Below are 21865 nucleotides of genomic sequence, written 5' to 3' on the forward strand. Positions count from 1 at the left end.
GGCTGTTCCTGCTTGAGATCCTGTGAAAACTACTAGGCGACTTTGGAGAGTTACACGAAGCTGAGAAGCTGCTTATCCCAAACACTAATCAATTTAGCAGTAATTAAAATCCTTGCGTGGCAGAGTGGGTTTATCCTGTCTACCAGTTCTCACGGGAAAGGGCAATCCACTTGGCCCCACATATCCATTAAGCAAACGAAGGGAGTAGCCTGCATCCGTGAGATAAGTGCTATGTGCTTTCCAAAGGCTAAGGTTTAGGTGTTTAATATGGTTTCTTACTAAGTCAACAGGAAGACGATAAAGGCAGCAAAGGTCTATGAAGACAGAATTGCAGTGCGATCAAGTATGACACCTGGTGGCTGGCTAGGAAGAGACGTATACCTTCATTCTTAGAAGATGTCACATCATAAAATGCAATACAAAATAAGGAGATGCTCTGTTTTGACACTGAATATTAGAAAATATATTTTTTTTAAGATTAAAATGTGTCAGGAAGGATTCTGAAGTCTTTTAAGAATAAAGGTGATAAACTGGTACCACCTTTCTACAGGGCAATTAAACTCTGGATCAAAAACCTAACATCTAGAATTTCACACTCTACTGCTAAGTTTATCTTTTTTTTTTTTTTTTGCTAAGCTTATCTTAATGAAGTTATCACAGATGTGTGCCAAGATTTAGCTACCATCATGGAACTGCTTATAATAGCAAGAAATGGAAAACCATGTAAAATTTAAAAATAGAGTAACAGCTCATAAATTAGGATACACTGGAAAAGAACCTGGTACTGGGAAAGATTGAAGGGAAGAGAAGGGGGCAACAGAGGATGAGATGGTTGGATGGTATCACCGACTCAATGGGCATGAATTTGAGCAAACTCAGGGAGATAGTGAAGGACAGGAAAGCCTGGTGTGCTGCAGATCATGGGGTTGCAAACAGTTGGACATGACTTAGCAACTGAAGAACAACAACATATACTTAAATATCTTTTGCTACACGTGACCACCTGACCTGCCTCTTGAGAAATTTGTATGCAGGTCAGGAAGCAACAGTTAGAACTGGACATGGAACAACAGATTGGTTCCAAATAGGAAAAGGAGTACATCAAGGCTGGATATTGTCACCCTGCTTATTTAACTTCTATGCAGAGTACATCATGAGAAACGCTGGGCTAGAAGAAGCACAAGCTAGCATCAAGATTGCCGGGAGAAATATCAATCACCTCAGATATGCAGATGACACCACCCTTATGGCAGAAAGTGCCACTAAAAAGCCTCTTGATGAAAGTGAAAGGGTAGAGTAAAAAAGTTGGCTTAAAGCTCAACATTCAGAAAACGAAGATCATGGCATCCGGTCCCATCACTTCATGGCAAATAGATGGGGAAACAGTGGAAACAGTGTCAGACTTTATTTTTGGGGGCTCCAAAATCACTGTAGATGTTGACTGCAGCCATGAAATTAAAAGACGTTTACTCCTTGGAAGAAAAGTTATAACCAATCTTGATAGCATATTTAAAAGCAAAGACATTACTTTGCCAACAAAGGTCCGTCTAGTCAAGGCTATGGTTTTTCCTGTGGTCATGTATGGATGTGAGAGTTGGACTGTGAAGAAGGCTGAGCACTGAAGAATTGATGCCTTTGAACTGTGGTATTGGAGAAGACTCTTGAGAGAGTCCCTTGGACTGCAAGGAGATCCAACCAGTCCATTCTGAAGGAGATCAGCCCTGGGATTTCTTTGGAGGGAATGATGCTGAAGCTGAAACTCCAGTACTTTGGCCACCTCATGTGAAGAGTTGACTCATTGGAAAAGACTCATGCTGGGAGGGATTGGGGGCAGGAGGAGAAGGGGGCGACAGAGGATGAGATGGCTGGATGGCATCACTGACTCGATGGATGCGTGTCTGAGTGAACTCCGGGAGTTGGTGATGGACAGGGAGGCCTGGCGTGCTGCGATTCATGGGGTCGCAAAGAGTCAGACACGACTGAGCGACTGAACTGAACTGAACAGGGAAAGATGTACATCATTTACTGTTTGCAAGAAAAAACACACTTTATGTAAATATTTTAGTTTTAGGAAATAAACTAAAGAAAACTAAGGAAAAAAAACTCTTCCACAAAAAATACATCAAGTCGTGAACAAGGCAATCTGAAGAAGTACAAACTGTGGTGGTACTTTCATTTTCTACCTAGTGTTTTCTGTGTTGAAAACAAAACAAATGAATCTATCTTTAAATTTAGGTGGAGAAATTCAGAGCCAGCTGGCCGGAAAGCACAGGAGTTGACTACAATATTTCAGACACCAAAGAGAAGTCAAGAACCTTCTACGCCCCATATCCAGAGTATAGGAAAGGCTGACTCCTTGAGCCACTGCCAGTCCCCTGCTCTCAGGAGCTGCTGACCAGCCCATCACCCACACAGGCTATTCAAATCTTCCCACTGTTTTCAAGTTCCCTTTCCCACTCCCATCCCCTTTACTCTCAGCAGATGACCCCACTTTCCACGCGTCTCAGGCACAAAGAGATCAGGGCAACACGTGGGAGTGCCAGCATCTTCAGGTGTCACCTCCTGCTCTGCCCCAGCCATGGCACCACGCACACTGCTAGTGATGTCGTATTGTAGAGAGCAGATGTTCTCGACCTGCCTTTATGCCTTTACCATGACCTCATGCTCAGGGTCCAAGGTCAAGGAAGAGAAGGGCTGGAAAATCCACTAGGAAGCAATTGGGAACTCAATCCTGACACTATCTCAAATCAATCAGAAGGTGGGAGGGGAGCCAAATGGCAGGGGACCGGGGGGCGAAGAGGAGGTGCCACCTCAACTTCTTTATGAAAAGACAGGGGAATTACAAGCACATATATGCCTTTAAGTGGGGATAGCAAGCACAGATGACTTTAGAATTAACAAGTGGGTAAACTAAAATGCCAGACTGGATGAGTTACAAGCTGGAAACAAGATAGGCAGGAGAAACATCAACAACCTCAAATATGAGGATGATACCACTCTAATGGCAGAAAGCAAAGAGGAAATAAAGAGCTTCTTGGTGAGGGTGAAGGAGGAGAGTGAAAAAGCTGGCTTAAAACTAAATATTAAAAAAACTAAGATCATGCCATCCGGGCCCATCGCTTCATGGCAAATAGAAGGGGAAAGGGCGGAAGTGAAAGTCACCGATTTCCTCTTCGTGGGCTCTAAAATCACTGTGGATGGTGACTGCAGCCATGAAATTAGAAGACGATTGCTTCTTGGCAGAAAAGCGATGACAAACCTAGATAGTGTGTTGAAAAGCAGAGACATTACTTTGCTGACAAAAGTCCATACAGACAAGGTTTTGGTCTTCCCAGTGGTCACGTATGGTTGTGTGAGTTGGACAGTAAAGGCAGAACGCCAAAGAATTGATGCCTTCAAACTGTGGTGCTGGAGAATACTCCTAAATATCCCTTGGACAGCAAGGAGATCAAACCAGTCAATCAATCCTAAAGGAAATCAACCCTGAAAACTCATAGGAAGGACTGATGCTGAAGCTGAAGCTCCAGTATTCTGGTCATCTGATGAGAACAGCCAACTCATTAGAAAAGTCCCTGATGCTGGAAAAGACTGAGGGCAGAAAGAGAAGAGGGCGTCGAGGAGGAGATGGCTGAATGGCATCAATGATGCAATGGACATGAACCAGGGAAAACTTCAGGAGATGGTGAGGGACGGGGAGGCCTGGGGTGCTGCAGTTCACGGGGTCACAAAGAGTCAGACAAGACTGGGTGCCTGAACAACAATAAACTGTACGGATACAAAATGTACAAGCTTTAACATGTGAATAAGCCTGTGAAGCCATCACCGCACTCATGACAACAAGCACCTGCAACCCCCATTTCCTCCTACCCCGTTACTTCTTCCCCCTACCATCCTCCACCTCAGGGGTACGTAAGCATGGACACCTGAGCCTGTCTGACCACTGGCTTTCTAGAATCGAGGATGGACACCTGAGTCTGTCTGGCCACCCGTCCTTCTAGAATCTAGACCAGTGGTTCTCAACCAGGGCTATTCTGCTCTTCAAGAGACATTTAGCCAGGTCTAGAGACATTTTTGTCTGTCACAGTGCTGACATGAATACGGGGAAAGTTACTGAAATTCTGCGGTAGAGAGAGACCAGGGCTGCTGCTGAATGTCCTAGAGTGCACAATATGGCCCCTTCAACAAGGAATTATCCAGCCCACAGGGTCAGCAGTGAAAAGGCAGAAAAGCCCAGTTTAGATGAAAACTCGAGCATCCAGGGAACTCCCTGGTGGTCAAGTGGTTAGACTCCACATTTCCACCGCTGAGGGCTTGGGTCTGGTCCCTGATTGGGGAACTAGGATCTCACAAGCTGAGTGGCACAGCCAAACTAAACAAAGAAAAAAACCCCGAGCATCCCATTTTCTGTGAAAGTCTCCCTGGCCTGCCCCCACAATGAGTGCCACACTTTGTTAGCAGGTCTTGCCTAACACCCCAAATACACCTCTATTCTAGCATTTACATCACTGTGTGTAAGTTCTGATTTACCTGTCTGCTCCATCATACTTACTTCAAAAGCAAAGACCACCTTTTTCCTTTGCAGATCTTCAGTGTATAACAAAAGAGCTCATTCACTGTTTTGTAATTAAACTTTAAATAACTTATATTTAACAATCAATGAATAAGAGAGACAAAAGATAAAGAATATATTCACATATTCTCTTGGTTCTAACACACAAATCCTTTAAAAATGACATAAATAATACAAGCTTGCTGTGAAAACATTAGTGAATGCAGAGAAGCAAGAAAAAAGAAACAAATAGAAAAGCAGTTTTTTGAACAGACAGAGGCACTATCTAAAGATGGAAGAGGTAAACCCCACAAAGCAAATCCTCGAACTTGGAAATACAGTGCTAGAATTTTTACAGAACGATCCCCAGTATGTACTCCTACTTACTTGAGAACAGCAATCTCCTGAACGGTTATGGCTCTTTTATCTTTGGTTCCCATGTAGGAGAATATGTTTGGCTTGACTCTGATGAGGCAAAAACAAAACCATACAAAGTCACATACCGTTAGGAAATCACGCTTCTCATAATTTAAGATTTAAAATAAATATACTTAAAATAGTAACAGAGTAAAAGAAACGTAAGGAGAAGCTTTATTTAAAAATATATCCAGGAAAACATAAATTAGTATTTCTTAAAAGCTAAGAAACTAAATGATGCCTGGACAAACTCCCTCCTTATCTCTGTGTGACTTGGAATGTGTCAGAAAAGGAAGTAATGCACTTTCTGTTGATTTCATACAATTCATATAATTATATAACCAAAGGTAAAGAACTATCCATCCTAGATGTATCATGTATCACTTCAAAAATTTTGTATTTTCAATTTCTAGAAGTTAATATTATATGAATTTCCCATAAATATATGCTATTTCTTTGTATAAAGCCAAATGCTACAACAGGGAACAGAATAGTTTTAACATGAAGTTACAAGTAAGCTAGATAACTAAGAGGAATTTAATAAAAACTGTTCCACATGAATAGGAGAGAAACAGGAAGGATTTCTGAACTCGGAGCAATCCAGATCTCATGGGCGCTCCCTTCCCTTCTCTCATTGGAACTGTCTTCTCCCTGGGGTTCAGGGACAGACAGGCAAGAGAGAAAGCTAGCAGTAAATAAAATGCTGCTTTATTAGGTACTGTGTCCTATGGGATGAACTGTGCTCCCCTGAAATTTCTGTGTTGAGGCTGCCTCCCGGTAGCTCCGAACCCAGCAGGATTTGGAGCCAGAGCTATAAGAGGTCATTGAGTTAAAACAAGGCCCTCATTTGATTAGACGCGTGTCCTAGTACAACAAGAGACCTGGCCTCACAGAGGACTCTGGGACACACACACTCAGAGGCAAGGCCACGGGAGGGCACAGAGGCCACCCGCAAGCCAAGGAAAGGCCTCCGTGAATGACCAAACCTGCCAGTGCCCACAGCCTGGGGCTCCCTGCCTCCACAGTTTAGGAAAACGAAGGGCTGTTTTTGAAGCCACTCACTTCACAGCACCTTGCTGAGGCAGTCAGAGCAAACTAACACAGTATGTTTGTGTTTAAACCAGGTTAAATACACATCAGAAAGTACATTTCCACTGTGTACAGATTTGCTCTGGGACTTGAATCCATTTCTGAAAATAAAGCAGCAACCCAGCCCATCCTCAGAGACCCAAATTCTGTTACATTTGCATTCCTATGAGAAAAACTGACTGGTCTCAGGTTTCCAATCCAGTTGATTTCTAGGAGTTTAGAACTCAGATTTAGCAACAGACCTCTGCAACTACATCAAAGTATGCGTTTTCAGGAGAGACAGTTAATTTGTCTTTTTTCCCGTAAATATTTATTTTTGGCTGTGCTGGGTCTTCACTGCTGCAAGTGGGCTTTCTCCGGCTGCTGCGAGCAGGGGCTCCTTCCTAGTAGCTGTGCTGTGCAGGTTTCTGACTGAGGTGGCTTCTCTTCCTGCAAAGCACGGGCTCTAGAGCATGTGGCTCAGCAGCTGCAGCTCCTGGGCGCTAGAGCACAGGCTCAATAGCTGAGGCTTAGGTACAGGGGCTGAGTCGCTCTGTGGTATGTGGGATCTTCCAGGATCAGGGATCAAACCTGCAACCCCTACACTGGCAGGCAGATTCTTAACCACTGGATCAGCAGGGAAGTCCAATTAATGTTTACTGTAGCTGGATGGACTAGTAACTCTCTACTATATGTAACCATTTACTTAGAGAATTGTCATTTTGAATCACTGACCATTTGCAAGGAGGTTAAAGAAAATTAATTCAACTATTGTCTACAAAAACTAAAACTGGGAACTCCCTGGCAGTCCAGTGGTTAGGACTCAGGACTTTCACTGCTGTGGCCCAGTTTCAGTCCCTGGTTGGGGAAGTAGGATCCCACAAGGCACAGTCAAAACAATAAAAGACTAACTGGGAGGTACATTTGCTACCTGTTTGCCTATTTTCCCATTCCCTTTTCATCAGCATGGAAAGAAAAAACCGTTTCTGTGTTTTGATTTTGCATAGGCACAAGAACAAGATACTAACCTTAAATATTTGGACAACAGATTAATAGCATCCATGGTGTCTTTGTTTTCCTTGTACAGTACAAAGTGACAGTAACTTCCCCTAGATTTTGGCCAAGAATGTTTCCTTGGATCTTTGAAAAAAAAAGTTAGATGTTATGTACACCATAATAAACGTTAGAGTTTTTTCTCATGAAACTCTACAAGATCATTTTTGCTAGAGAATCCTTGAGCGAGAAATCAGATCCAGACTGACAAGAAACACAGGTTAGATGGTTATAGCTGTGCGGACCACAGGTGTTATTAACTTCTCTGATTACATAGTTATCTGTCTCTATTTGACATCAAAAGCGAGCAGTACAGGTCATATGACAAGTGATTAAACCTAATAAGCAATCTTCACATACAGAAACACAGAGGAGTCCAACCATCCCCTGGTTTAGTTGATAAATAGGTGTCTGAAAGGGGATCAATAGGCTCTCCAGAATGTAAGCAGGCCAGGAGGGCACCAGCAGTCGTCGAGGAACCCACAAACCTTGCCTTGTCTCGCCAGTTAGGTGTTCCCGCAACAAGCTGGCTTGGTGACATGGTGAGACTTTCCAAAGGCCACTTCTGTCACAGAAGTTTAGCTAACAGTAGGTCATTTACAAAGGTCTCCAGACAGAGAGAGCAGCTGGCATTCAATACCTAACTGTCAATCTTCGGGCGAGAGGAGACTTTAAAAATTAAAAGTCTCAGCCACTGCTACTTCAACTGCTCAACTTTTTAGAAACTGACAAACATTTCAAGACTTTGGAGAATCTGACTTTACAGCTGTTCTTTTAAACATTTAAATTACACTACTAGAAACATCTATTCAAACAACATCAAGATTTAGACTTCATTGCTGAAAGGTGTTCTGAAAAATCAACACTTTGGGAAAAATGTGTAAGCCACAACTGCACTTCCCAGATGTTGCACAAGAATGTCCATGAGTCTCATGTGACGCACAGATGCAGCTGTTACTGACAATGCCTCTAACTCACTTCATTTCTCTAACTCGTTGAAAGAAATACACTGTGAAAAAATATTTCATACAATCCCTAGAAAAGTCTTTGTCTTTTAGAAATGTTCCTTTTTCTTTGTGCCTAAAATAACCCTTTAGCATGAACTCATGAATTCTTCATCTTTAGAGACACAAGAAACTTCTGGTACTAAAGTTACTGATACACCTGCCTTTGCCAAGGCAAAAAGCATTGCTTGACAGGTTAGTTATGTAAGCTACAATGTATAGAACAACCTGACCAATTAAGACATTTGGAAAACTGCCACAGGGCATATGCTTAAAGTATTATAGAAAAAGCACTGCAAGTATTTCTTTGGTTCTTGATGTGAATTCCTTACAACTCATCCTCAGGAAATTGTGAACAGGGATACTATTTTTGGTTTTCCTTCCAGCTCCCTCCATTTAAGCAAAGTTGTCTATACTTAGTACTTGTGACAAAATTCATTGGCATTTCATTTTACCTACATGAAACGCCAACCGCTCTTACCTGCTGCAGTTCTGACCTCTGTCCAAATGCACAGCATAAAGAGCACAAGAGAGCAGTATTTAATTTATAATAACATTAAAGTGCTTTAGAAGTGAACATGCAAATGATCGCATGGGAAGTTGCTACCGAGGAACTCCTACAGCATCTGGTGGTTATGTGGTGGGTTGACAGCGATTTAGACATTAACAATGGAATGTCGCAGAGGCAAACAGTGAACAAGAAGAAAACTCACCAACAGGTTCAAGCCTCCCTGTCTATGCCCTCACAGTGACCTGTTCATTGATCCTCAAAGCTGCAATGTCTGTGCCCACAGGACATAGCAAAAAGTGTGAGACTGGATGCAAAATGCCTCCCCATCCAGAGATTTGTTTTCTTAAACATGGGAGGATGTGTAGCAGAACACTATTCGTAATTATCTTTTGGTTGTTGAGGCTGCAAGTGATGACTGTTTTGTATTGTGCTTTTCTGTGTTCATGAATTTCCTGCACTGATTTTATTTTTTAAAAATGCAAAAATTATGGAAAACACTTTTCAAACCAATAGATAAAAAGAGGCTGAAGAGATGTCCGTCGAATGCAATGTTCTGACCTTGTCTGTATCATGATTTAAACGAGTCCTCTGTATGCAAAAGGCATTTCTGAGACAATAAGGGAAAAACTGAACACGCACTGGGTATGAGATATTAAAAAATTATTATTGATTTTGTCAGGAGGTGATAATGGTTTAGGGCTTTAGTCCTTTTCTATCAGATATATGCTGAAGTATTTATGTGTGAAATGAAGTGCTACATAGGATTTTCTTTAAAAACACCTCAAGAGAAAAAAAAGTGGGAGGAACAGATTCAACAACAAAATGTTAATAATACTTAAGATGGTTGACGGGCACACAGAGGTTCAATACACTACTTCCTTTACTTGTCTGCATGTTTGAAAATGTCCACAATAAAAAGTTAAAACAAATTTTGTGATAAAAGCTGATGAAGTGTAAGCTACATTTTCCTCTAACTACCCATTTGGTATATTTAGTGACAAGAAACAAATGAAACCACAAGACTAAAACACTAAGTGCTATTACACCTTACGAGAAACCATGACAACCGATATGAGTTTGGCTCACAAACATGCATCTTATTAGCAAATCCAAGCAGTGAGCATGCATTCAATTATCTCCTCGGTAAATGACATACAAGGATTCTTTTTCCAAGTGCACTCAGTACACAAACTGTTAATAAGCATATGTATTTATTAACTGGAAATGTTTTGAGTAATAGAAAATCAGTGAGTCTCAATTTCCTTTGGGTGATTTGTTTGACTTCATAAAACTCCAAATCCTTGGAATGCTAGGTAGCAATTTAAGTGAATTTAAAATAACTTCCACACATTTTTGAGACACGCTGATTTAAAATGCGAAAGCAAAGAATTCTCAGGCTAGGAAGCAACCTTCTGATGGTCTGATACTGCAGCCCCAGGGAGAGGAGAAATAGAATCCAGATAAAAAAAGAAAACTACATTCAGGAAGATTCATGTATTGAGCAGAGATCCACATGAATAAAGAAGGAAAAACGTTTGTAGCTTGAGAAAGACGACAGGATGGGTAGCATGCAGAACATTCTTTCCTTCTCATTCAAGACAATTGCCCCAGCTGCACGCCTGCACACCCACCCTGCAGCTTCCTCTGGTTCCTGCTCCAGCCACCATCACCCAGCTCCTTCTCCATCAGCTCTTTCCCTTCAACATATCAATAGGCTCAGGGCTCTTGCATTTTAGTCAAACCTACGTCTCCCTCTCCTTAAGCATGTTCCTTTTCTTTGTCCTTCTCTTTATGGTGGATTTATTATCTTCCATCCTAACCTACTGTGTGAACTGGTTTCCAATAAAACAGCTCTGGCAAAGATGCCAATGATCCCCAAGATCCTAAAAATCGGTGGATGTGTTTCAGAGTTCTTATCTTGCTGGACTTGTCTGTAATATTTTCCATGGCTAATCACTCCATCACTGAAATTCCCTCTTCCTATGGATTCCGTAACACCAGTCTGTCCCAGAAAATGAACTTTTTATCTGTCTGGCTCTTCCTCCTTAGTTTCTGCAGACTCTTAGATATGGGTATGCCCCTGGAAACCATTAATTCCATACAGAATGGATTATATCTCTACATAGTACATGGCGAAAAAAAATTTTTTTTAAACTTAAGTCTTTAAAAAGTTTTTCGGAGATGTACACTATTTATTTCAAAATATAAGTTAATTTACCTGAGTACATGGTCTATGATAATTATACAGTATTTTCAGAAAAATATAAGTACACTTTGGTAGATAAATCGATGTGCCCTGTCTATCAGGTTAGATTAACACACCAAATAACATTAGGGTTAAAAGACCTGCTATCAGTAATTTGTGTTTGGCCACTATGATTTAGAATCTATCACACCTGTATTTTAGGCTGTGTGGCTCTATCTGAGGTTAAGAATGTTGCAAACCTGCTACATGGTGCATGACCCACCAATAACAACTTACATCAGGGTTTGGTAGTAAAGGAGCTCAAAACAATCCAACTTAGCTTTGCAATGAGGCTTTAAAAGCTAATCTGTTCAAATGCCAGGCGAGGTCCCCTAGGAGGACGAGCTGTCACTGTTTCTGGGTTCTGTCTGTATAGGCAAGAACTGCCATCTCAACACACCAGCTCTCCCTACGTTCCCAGTGTTGCTTACTTGAAGTGGCCCCCAGCTCGCAGGTTGGGGCCAGACCTGGAGATGCTCACGGGCTCTCTGGTGCCAGTCGGGCCTCTGAGGAGGTGGTAGAGAACACGCAGAGAGCAGGCCTCTAGTCCATCTCTGAATAAATGCCACAGCCCCTCAAGCCCAAAAAGGCCAGATCTTCGCCCACACACTGATTCAACTGGACCTGCCTTCATGCTTCTTTTTCATAGTGAGAAATTAATATTTTATTGAAGATGTGAGAAGAGAAAGGGGTGGTTCATATCACACAGCTCAGTACCTCACCTGGAAAACCTTAAGGACATTTTTTATTTGGGGGTAAAAAAAAAGGAAGGTGTGATGTGGTGTAGGCACAGAAAAGGTGGATAAACAGAACACCAGAGATCCGGCACCACTCACTCGAGGGGCAAACTGCTGGCCACTGTGGCTGCAAATACCAAGATCACAAAACAAAATGGTTGATCCAAGGAGGAGCAACCATTTCCAAGAAGCAACCAGTCCGAGAAACACAGGCTTCGCCTTTTCCAATCTGCTTCCTCAGGACCACAGTTGTCAGAACAAGACCCTGCCTCTTCCTCCTGCCTTTGCAAAAAGGTGGCTGACTGATGAGGACTGCCTCTCTCCAAGGAACATCTCCGCAGCAGCCCTTCTCAACCTGGGTTCCTGAGAGAATTAAGACTGAGTGCAGCAAATCATCTATGTAGGAATTCACCTTCTCTCCTCCACTGCTAGATAAGTTACCAGCCACATGCCACTTGCGGGAGAATAGAAAAAACAGTCACTCATGTCACTCCCCACTGGGCTTAATTCTCCCGGACAACCCTGGCTGCAGAACAGCTTTCAAGGTGATATTTTATACTGTCACTCAGACATCAAAGAAACATATAGCACTCAAGCCATGAGCCTCTGAACTGAGAAGTGATTAACAACTCATGCCCTCAAGCAGTCCCAGAACACATCCTCTACCTGCCCTTTCTGGTTATCTGCTGTGAAGTGACCTCCAACCTCCACTTTCTCCTCCCCACTGCTCAAGGATTCTCACTTCTATATCACTATCCAGATCTACTGACTTGATGACATGATTTTCTCAGGCACAGCTAAATCTTATTTCTGTTCCCATTTTTCTCACATACTCTCCTTTCACTAGAACCACAGTTATAGACAATTAAGGCTTCATCCACTCACAGCGTTATACCAAGAGAATACTGACAAAGCCCTGATGGTTTGGACAATCTTCTCTTATATAACAATTGTGGAGTTTTACTCCAACAAATATATCTAGAAGTAACTCTTCATTAACAGGTGTCATCAACGGTAGAGGAGGAGGTGAGGAATTTTCCCTTTTGTAATTTTCATAAAAATTTTATCTACTGATCTGACAGATAAAAGGAGAAAAATTATCATCCAATATTTCTTAAGGTTATATGCAAATAGTTATTTTCATGGCTGTAGAACATAGAACATAAATAAACAGGATTCACTGACAACACACCCACTTCAAACAAATGCTACTCAGTGAAACATGGGCTTTGGTGAAGGGGTGGTTTTCTATATATTCCATGTTTTTTAATGTGTAGTCAATAAGGTACTCACGATTGGAAAGCAGCGGCACTATCAATATAGGGAGTTTGCAGAATATGCCACTGGGAGAGGTGACAAGCAGTTTCTGTTCATTTGAAAGCTTTCTTACCTCCATTAAGAGGACAGAATGAACAATATTCTTCTGTCTTCTTGAATTACCACTTGGCCTGCTCTGCTCTTCAGGGAACGTATTAGATTACATAAGACTTTCTCTCTGGCACCACTATCATTACAGCAAATCCGTACTCACATGTAAGACCTACTGCCCCCTTTACCAGACACATGATTGTGTGATTGTGATTGTGATTTCAGATGCAGGATTGTTCTAGCATCTGAAAGACTGTTCACCTTCTTTGAAGGAATGGTATGGTCAATATCCATCTCGGAACAACTGCAAAATGACCCTTGAGTGTGAACAGGCAGGGAGAATGAGGAGGTAGAAGAAAGGCCAGGCCACAAGCCCACTTACTCGCCAGAGCCTTTTTTCCAGCTGCATGATAGGCTACGATATATTTCTTCCCCTCTCTGTCTTCTGTTTTTGTCTCTAATCCTGGAAACAGAGATTTAATCGCTTGATGGATGATGGTTCTTTTCTCTTTGGTGTCCTCAATAACCTATTAAAAACACAGACAATGATACTCATTTAACAAACATTAAATAAAGGAAATAATGGAAAAGAATTAGTAAAAACACTACTTAGCTTAATAATGATATAAAGTAACCAAAGTACAAGGGTACAATTTCAGAAGTCTTTTTCTCTTTAGTTATTTTTTTATTGAAGTATAGTTGATTTACAATGTTTCAGGGGTAGAGCAAAGTGATTCAATATACATATATAATTACAAGATATTAAATACCTTATTGTTCACTATACATATACTAGTTTGTATCAGTTAATCCCAAATTCCTAATGTATTAGTCCCTCACCCCTTTCTCCTATGGTAAACTTAAATTTGTTCTCTGTATCTGTGAGTCTGTTTCTGTTCTGCAAATAATTCATTTGTATCATATTTTAGACTCTACATATAAGTGGTATCACATAGTATTTACCTTCCTCTGTCTTACTGCCCTTAGTAGATCCCTCCATGTCGCATATTATTTCATTTTTATTGCTAAGTAGGATCCCAGCGTATATATGTACCACATCTTAGTTACCCATTCATCTGTTGAAAGATATTTAGGTGCCTTTCATATCAGAAATCTTTTAGACCTTTACAAATTGCAAATCATAAGAACCCATTTACTGAGTTTGTCCAGCTGCCAGGTACTGTTACCAATCATTTTACAATCATTGTCTTATTCAATCCCCATCAGTTCCCTATCAAGCCACCAGCACATTTATTTAGAGATGAGGAAAGTGAGGCTGAGAGAAGTTAAGATTATACATTTGGAGGGGAACAGAGCCAGATGTGAATTCCAGGCCATCCAACTCTATAGCCACCCATCACAGACGATCCCTTTCAGGGACTCAGCTAAACAATGAACACCTCAGGGCTCACAGATGGAAAAGCAGGTGAGCTGTGTGTTTGGGGATATCAGAAACTCTATTCCCTGAATAATGTAATCTAATCTACTCCTGTGTCTAATGAACCCTGCCCTATACTGAGGAACTTTATAATGACAATCCAGTATATTTGTTACTAAAAGAGAAAAATCTACATCAAGAAAATGTAAAGTAACTAGTTATACAACTGTTTTTCAATTTCTGAATGTATCTTACACTGAGAAATACATTTCATACCTGGATTCAGGATCCAGCAATATATATTAATATGCGATGGGTTAGTTGCTAGGTCGTGTCTGACTCTTGTGACCCCATGGACTATAGCCTGCTAGGCTCCTCTGTCCATGGGATTCTCTAGGAAAGAATACTGGACTGTGTTGCCATTTCCTTCTCCAATATATTAATATGTGTATGCACCTTATTAAAAATCTAAAAAAATGTACAGAACAGTACTTAACCCTTATAATGTGCAATGCACTGTTATTTCCTATTTCATTATGTTATAAAAATGTTGGTTAGCAAGAGCAGTTTCTCTGCAGAGGTAAACAAAAATCGACGAATCTCTGGCCAGGCGTTCCAAATGAACAAAATAAGAAATGAAAGAGGAGAAATAACAACCAATAACACAGAAATACAGAAAACCATAAGAGAATACTGTGAACAACTACATGCCAAAAAGTTTCTTTGCCAATCTAGAAGAAATGGACGAGTTTCAAGAGCAGACAGTCCACCAAAACTGAATCAGGAAGGAACAGATAATTTGAACAGACAGAGCACTAGAAATGAAACAGAATCTATAATAAAAAATACTCCCTGCAAACCAAGGTCCAAGACCAGATGGCTTCACTGGGGAATTCCATCAAGCATACAAAGAGAAACTTACACTGATTCTTCTCAAACTCTTAAGAGGAGGGAACAGCCCCAAAGTCATTTTAAGAAGCCATCATCCCATACCAAAACCAGAAAAAGACACTCACTATAAAGAAAAATATTATCTTTGATATAAAAATTTTTAACAAAATATTAGCAAACTGAATCTAACAACACAGAAAAAAGATATACACTATAATCCAGTTGGATTCTTCCCAGGCTCACAAGGAAGGCTCAACACATGCAAATTAATCAATGTGAGGGACTCTCCCTGGCAGCCCAGCAGTTAAAACTCTGCGCTTCCTCTGCAAGGGGCACAGGTTTGATCTCTGGTAGGGAAACTAAGATCCCACAAGCTACGGCCAAAAAAAAAAAAAAAAAAATTAATGTGACACACCACATCAACAAAAGACAAAACCATATGATCATCTCAATAGATGCATGAAAGTATTTGATAAAATTTAACATCCATTCATGATATAAACTCTTAGCAGAGTGGGTACAGAGTACAAACAAAAGCAAAACTAAACAAACGGAACCTAATCAAACTTACAAGCTTTTGAACAGCAAAGAAAACCATAAACAAAAATGAAGACAATCTACCAACTGGGAGAAAACATTTGCAAATGATGTGACTGACAGCAGATTCACTTCCAAAATATAAACAGCTCATATGGCTCAATATAAAAACAAACAAACAAAAAACCCAATCAAAAATTGGGCAGAAGATCCAAATGGCTATTTCTCCAAAGAAGATAATACAGGTGACCAACAGACATGTGAAAAGATGCTCAACACCGCTAATTATTAGAGAAATGCAAAGCAAAATTTCAATGAGGTACCACCTCACACCGGTCAGAATGGTCATTATTAAAAAGTGTACAAATAAATGCTGCAAAGGGTATGGAGAAAAGGAAACACTCTTAAACGGTTGGTGGGAATGTAAATGGTGCAGGCACTATGGAAAATAATCTGAAGGTTCCTCTAGAAACTAAAAATAGAATACCATATGAACCAGCCATCCCACTCCTGGACATATATTTGGACAAAACTATAGTTTGAAAAGATACATGTTCATGGCAGCACTATTTATAACAGCCGAGACATGAAAACAACCTAAATATCTACTGACAGATGAATGGATGAAGATGAGGTATTTATACAGTGGAATACTGCTGCGAAGTCACTTCAGTCGTGTCCAACTCTGTGCGACCCCATAGATGGCAGCCCACCAGGCTCCCCTGTCCCTGGGATTCTCCAGAGAAGAACACTGGAGTGGGTTGCCATTTCCTTCTCCAATGCATGAAGGTGAAAGTGAAGTCTCCCAGTCGTGTCCGACCCTCAGCAATCCCGTGGACTGCAGCCCACCAGGCTCCCCCATCCATGGGATTTTCCAGGCAAGAGTACTGGAGTGGGGTGTCATTTACTACTCAGCCATAAACAAGAATGAAATAATGCCATCTGCAGCAACATGAATGGACCTAGAAATACGTATACTAAACGAACTCAGTCAGAAAGAGAAAGCCAAATAAAATATGATATACCTTATATGTGGAGTCTAAAATATGACACAAATGAACTTACAAAACAGAAACATACAGACACAGAGAACAATCCAAAGGTAACCAAAGGAGAAAGAGGGTGGGAGGGGAATAAATTAGGAGTTTGTCATTAACAGATACAAACTACTATATACAAAAGCATAAAAAACAAGGTCCTACTGTATAGCACAGGGAACTAACGTATTCAGTGTCTCATAATAAACCCTAGTGGAGGGAATCCCCTGGCATCCAAGGGTGAGGGCTCCGTGCTCCCACGGCCGTAGGCATGGGTTCAATCCCTGGATGGGGAAACTAAGATCCCACAGGCCACAGTGAGCCCAGAAACAAACACAGAAAGAAACCAACCTAATGAGAAGGAATATGAAAAAAGAGAGAGAAAAAAAAAAAAAATATATATATATATAAACTGAATCACTTTGCTGTACACCAGAAAATAACACAACACTGCAATTAAAAAAATAATAATGTTGGTTAAGATACAATACACTAATTTCATGACCCACTGATGGACTGTAACCTGCATGCTAATAAGATGTAATGTAACTACTACTAGCTAAACCCGAGCATATTCTAGCAAAATAAAAAATATAAATGAATATATATGTAAAAGAAAAACACATTATAATATAGATGAGATTTTTCATATTGAAAAGTGAGTCTAGGGGAAATCCCTGGTGGTCCAGTGGTTAGGACTCTGCAGGTTCGGTGCCTGACGGGGGAACTAAGATCCTGCAAGTTGAGTGATACAGCCAAAAAAAACACACAAACACCTGAGTCTAGACCTAGAATTCACTGAAAGCAATGAGATGGAACCATAGTTTGTATGTATGAGTGAATACATATGCAGACCTAAAAATTCAGAAAGTTTATCCTCCTATTTTATAGATGAGGACCCCTACCCAAGGTTCATGCTCTTTAAGGTAAAATCTTTCAGTAGATGGCACAACTATAATTTTTAAGATGATAGTAAATCTTGCCATCTCTGTAGGAAAAAGCATATTATAGAGATAATATATCACTGCACTGCCTGGACCATCCTCCTAGAGTGCTCTCAAAACCAATTCTTGGGAATTTTCTTCTTGGCATTGTTGACTATTTTGTCTGAGTAAATTCAGTTATTAAACATCTCTAAAATTTTAATAGTACATACTTCTGAGAAATTTTGGCGGGGAGAAGAGATGAGGGTTGGAGACAAATAATAAATTCTGAAAGTGAAAAGAGTGAAAGTGACATCACTCAGTCGTGTCTGACTCTTTGCGACCCTATGGACTTTGCCTGCAGGCTCCTGCATCCATGGGATTTTCCAGGCAAGAATACTGTGAGTGGGTTGCCATTTTCTTCTCCAGGGGATTTTCCCAACCCACGGATCGAACTCAGGTCTTCCACATTGCTGGCAGACTCTTTACCGTCTGAGCCATGAGGGAATCCCCCCAAATTCTGAGAAGTTACAGTAAACTCTTTTTACCTGGGAGCCATGGAAGTGGCAATTTCAGACAACCCCAAGTCCAGCAAGTCATCAAAATATAGTACAAGATGAATTTAACACAAACTTACAATTCTAAAAGTCTTGTGCTACAAGATTCTTAGAATCTTGTATTTTCTTTGCTACAGAGATTACCTAGAGCTGCTGTGTCCCTTATGGTAACCACTAGCCATACACAGCAACTGAGCACTTGAAACACGGCAAGTCTGAAATGAGATGTGCTACCAGTATAAACTGACACAGGATTCTGAAGACTTAGTAGGAAAAAAAGAAAATAAAACATGTCATTAGTGATTTTGAAAATACTGATTATATATTGAAATATTTTGACAATAGTAGGGCAACTAAAATACACCACCAAAATTATTTGCCTGTTTGTTTTTACATTTTTTGAAGATCTGAAATTAAAAACATGTCTCGCATCACAATTTCACTGGACAGGACCGTGGTGGTGGTAGTTTAGTTGTTAAGTCATGTCCAACTCTTGTGACCTCATGCACTGTAGCCCACCAGGCTCCTCTGTCCATGGAATTCTCCAGGCAAGAATACTGGAGTGGTTACCATTTCCATTTCCTTCTCCAGGGGATCTTCCCAAGCCAAGGACTGAACCCACATCTCCTGCGTTGCAAGCAGATTCTTTAGCGCTGAGCCACCAGTGCTGACAGCACTAACTGAGAAGAGTAAAACTTCCATAACAAACAGCTTTTAAAAAGGCATTTACTGTTCTATTTAGTAGCTGAGCTCTTTTTTGTATGAACAGAAGTAGTCTCAAGATAAGCAAAGAAACACTCCCTTACCTCCTTCTCCCAACTCCCCTCCCTTCCAGTGCCTCATTTGAGACCAGGAGGCCTTTGGAGCTGGGGCCATGGCCTCCCTGTCAGGACCACTCTCTGTCAGGCTGTGACAGTCCTTTGCAGCAGACACTATGTGATACAGTGGTCACTCTACAATTCCAAACAGCAGATTTTTTTTTGTCGATTTGTGGTCATGTAAAAAAATTTTTTAAAGCAAAAACATAACTTCTTTTGGCCAGTGTATCTGAATACTTGTTACCTGCCACTGATTAAAAAAACATTTTTTAACACAATGCTCTTTTAGATCAAATAGGGCAAGTCTATCCTTTTGTTAATTACTGTAATTCTTCCAGAAGACACTAACCATCCACCCCACAAGATGCAATGAAAACCTTAAAAGAAACTTTTCACACGTTTTTGCACTACTTACCTCAATGGCAACACTGGTTTCCTTATTTTTAAAAAGCTGGAGCTCTTCTAAACGCTGCTTTTCTTCAGCTGTTAAAACTGTAAATACATCTTCTGAAGGATCCTTTAAAATAACCATGAGAACTTCCAGTGAGTCACACACAGAATTTGAGGCTGTGAAAGCTCTGTATTTCTATGATCTCCAAGAAATATTATTTTTATACAGAAGGTGACTTTCACTAGAGAGCTGTTCCTACCTCTTCATCCACTGGGACAGACAAGTCACTCAAATGGCTGATTCGTCCATCTCTTCCTATTTCATGAACGACGAAGTCAGAGTACCTGAGGAAAAGAAATTCAGGGCATTATCATTTTGCTGCCTATTAATTTTAGGAGAAAGTTTGTCAACAGTAAGCCTTATTATTGTGCGAAACAGGTATTAAAAATAAAGACTTTCAGTGCAAAGTCATGTTTCATGATGAAGTCTAATCCACACCTTGGCCTGGTACCAGGTACAGGAAAGACCTTCTGAGCTTCTAGAATATTCTTCCAGAAAAATGCCTAGGTCAAAGCTTATTAATGTTGCCCTATGATTATATAGTTCATTCTAAAGTGAATCATGAAACACAGCAAATTTAACTAAATTGGAAGCCAGTGTATCTACCTTAAGCCACCCTGAAGCTTATCTTTATGCTAAATACTTTGCGTACATTATTTAAAGTCCTATTAACTATTCCCAGGTAGCATTATGACCCATTTTTCGGACAGGGATTCGGAGGCTCAGAGGAGTTAAGTAACTATGAAATGGTTGAACTACATTCACATCCAGATCCACCTGGCTACAAAGACTACCTTCTTTCTCCTGTTGATGTGGCCCATTCAGGCAAAAGATTTTAAGATTTTAAGGCCAATTCAAGGGAAGACTCGAAACCATTTAAGTACCATTGAGAGTAATTTATTTTAAGGAAATACCCATTCACATACTGACAAAGCAGGCCACAAGGAAATTGCTATTTTTTACTCATTTTATATTCAAATAGTTTCATTTACTCGTTTGGGCAGCTTTTCTTCATCCTATTCCTGACTGACCACTGGTATGAAAAATCCTTGGGGACAGAATGCTAAAAATGGAAGAACAGACTGATTTCTTTTTAAAGAAAAGAATTAATAAAACAAAAATAACTTGATACAAAAACAAAACCAACCTTTCTTTTAAGATTCCTGAGAATCCCTGGTGAGAACTTACAAACTTGGTGATGCCTACATCCAGCTCAGTGAGCCCATGCTTCATCATGTCTGCAAAGCTCTCCGCTTCCTCCTCCTCCTCACCCTCCTCTGAGAGGCCATCTTCCTCCTCCTCTTCCTCTGACGGAACTTCAGAGTTCTCTTTACCCTGTCCAGCAGTTTCGGGAGGCCCAGGCACCTTTTCGCTCCTGGGTAGAGAGCTGTTCTCTAGCCCGTCTTGACCTGTGGTTGGACAGCATCCTGAGACCTTCTGTCTCTTGGCCTCCTCAGCTGGGGCCACACTGTCATTATCTTCGATGGCAACGGACCCCCGTTTCAATGACACACTAGTCATTTCTGTCATCTCCATTTTCAAGTATCCAAGAAAACATTTAAGAGAACCTTTCAGAAGGAAGAGAGTAGGTGGTAAAAATCACTTCTATACAGAATTGGGTTTCAGCAAACAGAGGCACAGTTAACTTTGTTCCTAAGGTCCTAAGTATCAATTATTAAAATGATTCTTCCAAATATGCTTTTAGTGGCATAGAAAAAAATGGTACAACACTTCTGCAGGGAATTTAATATCAAAAGCCTTTAAAATATGTATGCCTTTTGACCCAGAAATACTTCTTTAAGGGATTATCCTAAGAAATTAATTAAAGTGTTTCAAGTTTTAGCTGTAAGGATGCTCATCTCAGTGCTTTTACATTAAAAAAAACACTAAGAACAATGACATTAAGGTACATAAGCCAAACAATATGTAAAAACAACGTTCAAAGAAACTGGAAAAGGCAGTTACTTCTAGGAGAGGGTATAGATGGCTGGGCAGGAAGACTTGTTTTCACTGAATACCACAGTTGTATCATCTAACTTTTGCTTCATGGATCTTGCTATCTTTTCAAAAAACTGATTAAGATAAAAGTTTATACATATATTTACTGACATGAACACATACTCATTTTTTTTTCTTTTTAAAGCAAGGAGAACAAGATTTCCCTAGTGGCCCGGAGCCTTCCAATGCAGGGGATGTGGGTCCGATCACTGGTTGGGAACTAAATCCCACATGTCTCGGGGCAACTAAGCCTGAGCCTCAACTACTAAGCCTGAGCCTCAACTACTGAGCCCGAGCACTTTAGAGCATGGGTACACAACCAG

At 40.6% G+C, this 21865-nt stretch overlaps 1 protein-coding gene across 2 annotated transcripts in view; it reads right to left on the reverse strand.

The window, feature by feature from the left end:
- Window positions 1-21080, reverse strand: part of PUS7 (pseudouridine synthase 7) — a 45441-nt gene extending 24361 nt beyond the window's left edge. Inside the window, exons 1-7 of one of the 2 annotated variants that reach the window (XM_068973022.1) lie at window positions 20692-21080; window positions 19744-19828; window positions 19509-19610; window positions 13335-13479; window positions 8573-8590; window positions 7063-7174; window positions 4937-5014 (exon numbers count right to left, since the gene is read on the reverse strand). In XM_068973022.1, the coding sequence (XP_068829123.1) occupies window positions 4937-5014; window positions 7063-7174; window positions 8573-8590; window positions 13335-13479; window positions 19509-19610; window positions 19744-19828; window positions 20692-21080 (929 nt within the window). The remainder of the gene's footprint in view (window positions 1-4936; window positions 5015-7062; window positions 7175-8572; window positions 8591-13334; window positions 13480-19508; window positions 19611-19743; window positions 19829-20691) is intronic. The other variant, XM_068973021.1, reaches the window with a different exon arrangement.
- Between the last annotated feature and the right edge of the window lie 785 nt (window positions 21081-21865).

Source organism: Capricornis sumatraensis, chromosome 5 (assembly GCF_032405125.1).
Source record: "Capricornis sumatraensis isolate serow.1 chromosome 5, serow.2, whole genome shotgun sequence".
Taxonomy (NCBI): domain Eukaryota; kingdom Metazoa; phylum Chordata; class Mammalia; order Artiodactyla; family Bovidae; genus Capricornis; species Capricornis sumatraensis.